The sequence below is a fragment of the Haemaphysalis longicornis genome, unplaced genomic scaffold, assembly GCF_048455015.1.
Source record: "Haemaphysalis longicornis isolate Haplotype H1 unplaced genomic scaffold, Haemaphysalis longicornis Haplotype H1 scaffold_1, whole genome shotgun sequence".
In the NCBI taxonomy this organism is placed as follows: Eukaryota; Metazoa; Arthropoda; class Arachnida; order Ixodida; family Ixodidae; genus Haemaphysalis; species Haemaphysalis longicornis.
The window spans coordinates 446,988,935-446,998,598 of record NW_027526203.1 but is presented as its reverse complement, the minus strand read 5'-3'; the positions used below and the strand labels follow the sequence as shown (position 1 = coordinate 446,998,598).

At 50.3% G+C, this 9,664-nt stretch overlaps 1 protein-coding gene and 1 pseudogene across 1 annotated transcript; both read left to right on the top strand.

The window, feature by feature from the left end:
* Positions 1-1,206: 1,206 nt before the first annotated feature.
* LOC144162287 (aurora kinase A pseudogene) lies at positions 1,207-2,118 on the top strand (annotated as a pseudogene).
* A 6,037-nt stretch (positions 2,119-8,155) lies between these two features.
* On the top strand, positions 8,156-9,311 carry LOC144155922 (histone H3.1-like). The gene is made up of 2 exons (XM_077687635.1): positions 8,156-8,403; positions 8,908-9,311. The coding sequence occupies exons 1-2, from the start codon at positions 8,271-8,273 to the stop codon at positions 9,183-9,185; spliced, it is 411 nt and encodes a 136-aa protein (XP_077543761.1). The 5' UTR covers positions 8,156-8,270; the 3' UTR covers positions 9,186-9,311.
* Positions 9,312-9,664: the final 353 nt, after the last annotated feature.

Sequence of the window (9,664 nt, the reverse complement as noted above, 5' to 3'; positions counted from 1 at the left end):
TGAACAAGCAGAAAAAGAGCCTCAAGTGCATTCTGAGCCTCGTTTTCACACATTTCCATGATTGTGAAGCCGCGACCCGCTGTGGTGGCTCAGTGGCAAAGGCGTTGTGCTGCTGAGCACAAGGACGCAAATTCGATTCCCGGCTGTGGCGGCCGCTTTTCTGATGGAGGCAAAAAGCAAAAACGCCCGTGTGCACGAGATTTCGACGCATGTTAAAGATCCCCAGGTGGTCAAAATTAATCCGGAGCCCTCCACTACGGCGCGCCTCATCACCTGCGTTGCGTCGGCGCGTTAAACCGTATACAATCAATCAATTGTGAAGTCGCGGCGCGAATATGGCGCGATGCCAGCCGGTAGACAAACTGGATAGACATTCTGACGCTATGAAGTTGCAGTGCAATGCATTGGCCAATCCATCGTGAAATCAAAACAACGGTCATTTAGTCAGTGTTCTATGTGGCATTCTTGCGGCAATTGTTGGTGCATCTTGTGTCATAAACGCATCTCACACGTCCTAAGCCAACGATTACGATTCAAACTGAGTCAATCTTAAGGCGTGTACACTAATAAAAGCCCTTTAGCGAGAATGTCAAGCTAACTCCGCTAACATCTTCGCTTTACCCTCATTTGGCTGGAAACCAATGGCAATCGTTTTTTTTTTCTTCACAAACTTTGCATGCATCACAGCGACAGGGAGACTGACAGCGCCAACAGTTCGCTCTGTTGTGTCACTTTCTATCAACCAAATTAAATATTCCAGCGCTGAAAGCAGTCTTCAGACGTAGCATTCCACGACAGTCCACTCAACGACGGCGGTGGTGGCAAAATAAACGTTCTTAAAAAAAAAAATACGTGCTGCAAAACTTAACTTCGGTCACTTTACCTTCGCAGTATACCCTTCGGCTAGAGTGAACTATAGAACGCTAGAATCTATAATATCCACAGAACTATAATCGAATAGCCCGAATGCAAGAAATGTTCATGCTAAACTTTTTAATTCTGTGAACACGTCGCAAAGAAATTTTATTTTTACGATAACACATATAATGGATGTTTTACGTTTATTTCCTTTAGCGACGCCCAAATGACCTGATGGCAAAAGAAGCAGTCAAACGTGCGGACGGTGCTTGGCGCGCGCTGGCGGGTGGTCGAGTCTGTGGCGAAACCGGCGAAACCTCGCCCGCGCTTGAGCTCACCCGACCTGCGATGGATGACAAGGAGAACCGGCCTCCGAATTCCGACGCTGACCAACGTGCCCAGGAAGCGACCGCGGGCACTGGCGAGACTGCCCAAAAGAAGAACGCAGGATGGCGCCTCGAAGATTTCGACGTCGGGAGGAAGCTGGGAACGGGCACGTTCGGCAAGGTGTACATGGCGCGCGAGAAGAAAACCAAATGCAAAGTTGCACTAAAGGTGATGCGAAAATCAGACTTCCAAGGGCGCCGCGCTCAGCAGCAATTGCGCAGAGAGATTGAGCTACAGTACCACCTAAGGCACCCGAATATACTGCGGCTGTACGGATATTTCCACGACGACAAAAGAATCTACCTCATACTCGAGTACGCCGCAGGGGGCGATACCTTTGGTGCTCTCTGCGAAGCCCAGGTGTTCGACGATGAGCGCTCGGCCCGATACGTGTACCAAGTCTGCAAGGCTTTGCAGTACTGTCACAGCAAGAAGGTAATACACCGTGACATAAAGCCGGAGAACGTTCTTCTCAGCTCCAGCGACCAAGTCAAACTCGCTGACTTTGGGTGGGCAGTGCACGCGCCGTCGTCAAGGAGGGTCGGCGTTTGCGGCACCGTGGACTACGTGCCGCCCGAGATGCTCGAGAACAGGGCGCACGACGAGAAGGCCGACATCTGGGCGCTGGGCGTCCTCACGTACGAGTTCCTGGTCGGGATTCCCACCTTCAAGTCGAGCTCACCGGACGCAACGTACAAGAAGATCCGTAATATGGACATCTGGTTCCCTGATAACATATCGGATGGCGGGAAAGACTTCATATACAGGCTGCTTACAAAGGAACCCACTCGGAGGGCGACTATAGAAGAAGTGATGTCGCACCCATGGATCACGACGAACGTTGAAGGCGACCCCCAGGAAGTCAAGCTTTAGGCGTTTAGGTGTGATGACTTAACATTCAGAAGGTAAAGATCTCTAACAGCCGCTACAAGTACTTCTTAAAAACAAGAAAATAACACAAACTCGTGCATCGCATACTGTTTTTTTACTCTTAAAAGATGTGTCTAACATTTCAGTGCAACACACACACACACACACACACACACACACACACACACACACACACACACACACACACACACACACACACACACACACACACACACACACACACACACACACACACACACACACACACACACACACACACACACACACACACACACACACACACACACACACACACACACACACACACACACACACACACACACACACACACACACACACACACACACACACACACACACACACACACACACACACACACACACACACACACACACACACACACACACACACACACACACACACACACACACACACACACACACACACACACACACACACACACACACACACACACACACACACACACACACACACACACACACACACACACACACACACACACACACACACACACACACACACACACACACACACACACACACACACACACACACACACACACACACACACACACACACACACACACACACACACACACACACACACACACACACACACACACACACACACACACACACACACACACACACACACACACACACACACACACACACACACACACACACACACACACACACACACACACACACACACACACACACACACACACACACACACACACACACACACACACACACACACACACACACACACACACACACACACACACACACACACACACACACACACACACACACACACACACACACACACACACACACACACACACACACACACACACACACACACACACACACACACACACACACACACACACACACACACACACACACACACACACACACACACACACACACACACACACACACACACACACACACACACACACACACACACACACACACACACACACACACACACACACACACACACACACACACACACACACACACACACACACACACACACACACACACACACACACACACACACACACACACACACACACACACACACACACACACACACACACACACACACACACACACACACACACACACACACACACACACACACACACACACACACACACACACACACACACACACACACACACACACACACACACACACACACACACACACACACACACACACACACACACACACACACACACACACACACACACACACACACACACACACACACACACACACACACACACACACACACACACACACACACACACACACACACACACACACACACACACACACACACACACACACACACACACACACACACACACACACACACACACACACACACACACACACACACACACACACACACACACACACACACACACACACACACACACACACACACACACACACACACACACACACACACACACACACACACACACACACACACACACACACACACACACACACACACACACACACACACACACACACACACACACACACACACACACACACACACACACACACACACACACACACACACACACACACACACACACACACACACACACACACACACACACACACACACACACACACACACACACACACACACACACACACACACACACACACACACACACACACACACACACACACACACACACACACACACACACACACACACACACACACACACACACACACACACACACACACACACACACACACACACACACACACACACACACACACACACACACACACACACACACACACACACACACACACACACACACACACACACACACACACACACACACACACACACACACACACACACACACACACACACACACACACACACACACACACACACACACACACACACACACACACACACACACACACACACACACACACACACACACACACACACACACACACACACACACACACACACACACACACACACACACACACACACACACACACACACACACACACACACACACACACACACACACACACACACACACACACACACACACACACACACACACACACACACACACACACACACACACACACACACACACACACACACACACACACACACACACACACACACACACACACACACACACACACACACACACACACACACACACACACACACACACACACACACACACACACACACACACACACACACACACACACACACACACACACACACACAGAGGTCGAAATTAATATGGAGCCTTCAGGGATGATGAGGTGTAAGACCACATTAGAGTTTTAAAGCTGCATTTGTGTTATCTTTCTATTTCTACAGAAAACAAAGTGGTCCCCTGTGCAGTGGTGTTTCTAGTTCCAAGAGCGTGTTTTTCACAGCTAAGACAAATAAGGATAAGACGCCTTTTCGGTGTATTGTTAGCGAGCGCAGAACTTGGCAACCTGAAAAAGGTCGCAGAAAGGTACAAAGTGCCGGAGGTGTTTTCTACTCCTTAAAAACTTGGCCGCCTGTGTGCGCAAATTTCTCGGAAGCCCAAACAAAAACAGTGCGAAAAGAAGCATGCCAAGTGTTTGGGGCCTTTGACGTCGGGGTAGTATACGAGCTCCCGCTTTCATGCGGGGAGGCATACATCGGCCGGACGGGCAGATGTGTGAATTACCGGGCACGCGAGCACAGTTCTCTTAGCAATAATACGTGCGCGCATTTACCCGCGCATTGCGAAGATTGCAGGCCTGTCAGTTCTTTGGAAAAATGCAGACCTTTCTTTGAGCAGATTCGAATTCTCGGCAGGAGTGATAGTACAGTAGCGAGGGAGCTCTTGTAAGCGTTTTATATTAAGAAAAAGGGGGACAAGTGCGTCAGCGATACATCTGTGGTATTGCGTGCCACCGAGCTTGAATTTTTTGAAACGTCACTTTCATTGTGTCCATCACCTGTTTGGTGCTTTCCATATAGTGAATTCCAGTGCGTATGCTCCTAGTGATACCTGTATAAATGCGAGACGATGTTTCAATAAATGTTTAGTTGTAAGTGAGTGCTTGTCCCGTCGTTCTTCCTTTGTGTCGTTGTCCAAGTCGGGCTGTATTTTTTCAAGACTATCGTCGTTTGACGACATTTGAAGCAAAGCGAACAAATACGCGACCAATTTTACATATTTTACTTATTTGTGTGTTTAGTTATTTGTTTATCAGTTGCCACATGCACTTTACAGGCGTGTCAAACAATCCCACTCTTCGCCACGAAAGCTTGCCCATTGCGCTGCTGAGCACGAGGTCACGGGTTCGATTCCCAGCCGCGGCGGCCGCTTTTCTGATGGAGGCGAAAAACATAAACGCCCGTGTGTACGAGATTTCGGCGCACGTTAAAGATCCCCAGGTGGTCAAAATTAATCCGGAGCCCTCCACTACTGCGCGCCTCATCGCCTGGGTTGCGTCGGTGCGTTAAACCCTACAATCAATCAATCAACGAAAGCTTGCCCAACCTAATGCTTTACCACAGTGCTAACTTGTGTGCGGTGGTGCACCCTTTACAGGGTTAATGGAAGGGTTCGCACATTTCAGCGGCGGTTCAGTCGGCACGCAGGTTTGAGGCCACGTAATAGCAACAGCCAGGAGAAAAGTCTGCGAAGACCCATTTCAGCTTTCCCATTGCATTTCTATCTTCCATCTATGTACACCACCTGGTATATGTTGGTGAGTGATGAATCAAAGCAAGGAGCACCAAGTGCGCGGGAAACGCCGGGCCCAGATTGTCTCGTAAATTGAAAGCATCCAAGACATGGAAACTGTAAAGGACGCGTAGGTACAAAAGACGCGCACTATCCTTTTCAAGCTGCTCGAAAAAAATAGTAGTAATGCAGTGTTCCTTAAAATTTAATTATTCCATCTATCGAAAAGCGTTGTGCTGTGCACTTATTTCTTGCCTCAAATGTCAGGTAATATTTCCATCGTGTAGTGCTGAGCCAGTGCAACGCTTCAATTAGGGCAAATTGTTTTTTAAAGCAAAGCTTTCTACCTTTCCCAGCCAACGCTTCTTTTGCGGCGTGCGGGACAAGAAATTCCCAACGCGGCGGAGGCGGCGGCGGGGGGGAGGGGGGGATAGTTTCACTCACGGAGCATACTGTAGATGGCGCAGCGAATTTACCCAGCGTTTCCCGCGCGGAGGTGCCTGCTCGCCGGCGGGCGTGTCGGAGGTGCGGCTGTGTCATCTGCTTTAGCGACGGTTGTTTTTGGGCCTGTTTTGGCGCAGCTTCGCGTCCATTGCGCACTTCCTTCGCACTGCTTCATTAACTTGTTCGACAGCACCTCCTGGGTAACCCAGACCGAACAGAATTAAGTGGTTGTACGGCAAAGATGCGTTAAAGATTGATTTGAAGGGCGGGAAAACAAAATGTAGAGACCACATACAGACATCTGGCCGCTAGAGAAACGCTACCTTTTGCGCACTGCTGCCACGAATGGGACTCCGTTTTCTAAATTGATAAATACCAATTCGGTTGTGTTTTAAGAGGTATTACAAAAGGCGGAAGGAGCAACAGGTCCTGATAAATAGCGATCATAAAAGTTCCCTCAGCTTTCTCGTAATTCTCAAACTTACGAAACTAACTAGTTTAAATCCGTGTAATTGGGAATCGCTAAGCTCACATGCCGAATTGTTTCGGTGTCTACGCTTGTGTCGCGCAGTGGTGTAGCCTCGAGCTAGCACATCAGGATGGCTAGGTTCCGCTGTCTCACCCTTCGAAAGAGGCTCCTCTCCGTTTTCTTTCTGCCGACGCACGGCCGGGCTATGGCGACGGCGTTCACCGCTCTAGCCCGGCCGTGGCCGACGCTGCTGCGTTCGGGACGCCGTCCCCGCGAATTCCAAGTAACGGCTGGAAGAATCTCTCGTTTCACTCTTTATAGAGCCAGGTGTGTGATTTCAAGTGACGTCGCATGGGCAATTGTTGTGGGTGTCGTTTAAAGCTTTGCTTTTCAACCACCTCCACAGCGTGGATTGGGGCCAATTTTTTTTAACAGCAGAGCTCTTGTAGCTGGCCGCAATGTGTGGAACGTAACGCGTTAAAATAACCAAGAAAATTTCCAGTGCTCGTTAGCGCGTGCTTCGCGGGGACAACCCAGCGTCCCCGGCACGCGCAGTGGCTTTAGCAAGAAAGAAAAGAGCTGGCGAAAACTCCGAGAAGCGCCTCGCGTTGCCTAGCAACCACCAACGCCCCAGCTGGCGCAACACCTGCTCCGCGGAACCTCGACGCGACTCCAGGAACGCCGCGCATGCGCCGTGCACGGCTACCGCTGCGCCCCAGATGTCGTCAAGCGCTACCGCGCATGTAAGGCTTGGCACGAGGAAGACGACAATATCGATGCATATGACGATGACTACTACTAGCACAGTGCAAAGCGACGTCAGAACATGTAAATAAAGAATGTAAAACTTGTACAAATGCGTGGTGATGTGTCCTTCAGTGCTCCCGTAGAAAGAGATCCTGCAGCTTCGCTATGGTTCAAGCCTCGCGCTACTTAGAGCAAGCTTCGCCAGTTTTTGCGTTGTGCGACGTTTAATGACAGATGAAAATAAATATTAACCTTAATTGCAGTGTAATGTGGTTCGAAAAACAGAAAGCTGCCGAACCCAACAGAGGACGCACAAACGGCGAACTTGTTTTGCGAGCTAGCTTTATGGTGGCTACTATCAACGTTTAAAACGAATCAGCAACTCAAAAAGAAACAACATTTCGGTCATGTCACCTCGCTTTGTTTATTCTGTCTGGACGCATGGCTACGTTCATCGTCGATCGGATAAGAAGATGGCCTCGAATGATGAGTCACCAGGTGGTGGCCGAAGCTGGGCGGAGCCTGGCGGGTTCAGGGTGGTGGGCGTCTGCTGTTATAAACGTTGAATCGCCTCACCGCGGCATGGAATCGGAACGATACTTACAATGCGCGCGTGGCTGTGCTAACACATAAAAAGGCTAGCGTAAACGGAGCGCCGTCAGTTCGGTCCCTGGCCCCGGCAACTGTCGACGCAGAATGGCACGCACCAAGCAGACGGCCCGCAAGTCCACCGGTGGGAAGGCCCCGCGGAAGCAGCTGGCAACGAAGGCCATGCGCAAGATGGCGCCCAGCACTGGCGGCGTCAAGAAGCCTCATCGCTACAGGCCGGGTAAGTTTACTGCGGCTTTCCTTTTTCTAATGTTTCCGTGTGAAGTTCGGTTTTACTAACGATTCCGGTTGAAGTGTCGCTTTCTCCAGCTGATTCCTTCTTACTGAAGTCTAGCGGCAGCGCGATAGGCGATGTGGCTTCGGCGGCACCGCAAGATTTCTTGGAAGGACCTTGTTGGCCCTTCAAAGACTCAAATTGCAAACGAAGAGCGAGCCGATTTTTCGCGCACTAAGTAGACGCACCTACGAACGCTCTACATTCCTACTTCATGATTGATGCGTGCATTGTTCGTGCTTCCTGTGCCACGTAGGTTTTCGCTCCCCTTTAAAATGTTGCCGGTCGGGATAGGGCACTCTGGCCCACTGCTCTTCAGTTTACCCTCGCTTTACTGCTCCTTGGCCTGCGTCAAACTTTCGACAGCCCAGGCCGACGGCGCACCTCCCTCGCTTGCCGCGTGCAAGCCCCAAGTCATGTCCTTTGCTCACTGTCGGCTTTTTTTCGCAGGCACCGTCGCGCTGCGAGAGATCCGCCGCTACCAAAAATCTACGGAGATGCTCATCCGCAAGCTCCCGTTCCAGCGGCTTGTGCGTGAAATCGCCCAAGACTTCAGGACCGACCTCCGCTTCCAGACCTCTGCCGTGCAGGCGATCCAGGAGGCCTGCGAGGCCTACCTTGTCGGCCTTTTCGAGGACACCAATCTATGCGCTATCCACGCAAGGCGTGTTACGATTATGCCAAAGGACATCCAGCTAGCGCGACGCATCCGCGGTGAACGAGTGTGATGCTTCTCCTGGCGCTACACTGTTTCACCCGCACCCCTTGTAAATACCATCGTACCTCATAGTCACCCTCTCCTAGGGGTTTTTTATCTCTCATCCTGGATGAATAAATCCTGCCTTCCCACCATACTTGTGTTGTTTGCCATGTTAGACCTTCCTTCTACAGAGTTTCTGCTACCTCAGTCGATGCGATATGCCGTGCGTTTCTTTCCGTTCAGCTTCTCGCTTGGCACTGGGCTTCGCTACTACGTGCAAGAGCCATTCTTTCTATCTTGCACTACCATTAGGTGGGTGTTTTTAAAGACGATAGTCTTTCTTGGGCTGCTTAAACCCAGAAATTTTGGTCTGTCTGGCTGACTCGATTCAGCCACCTGGCCAAAGCAAAACATGGCCTGCGCAATAGTCTTATATAGTCGCAGCTAAATGTGCCCGTATAAGTCCGGTGTAATGTTCATACTTGTCAACATTGTTGAAAAACAAGA

Bases quoted from the DNA above. Each gene is read 5' to 3' on its own strand.
- LOC144155922 (XM_077687635.1), top strand. From the start codon at position 8,271: ATGGCACGCACCAAGCAGACGGCCCGCAAGTCCACCGGTGGGAAGGCC. The intron at 8,404-8,907 runs GTAAGTTTACTG...TTTTTTTCGCAG, and splicing joins GCCTCATCGCTACAGGCCGG to GCACCGTCGCGCTGCGAGAG.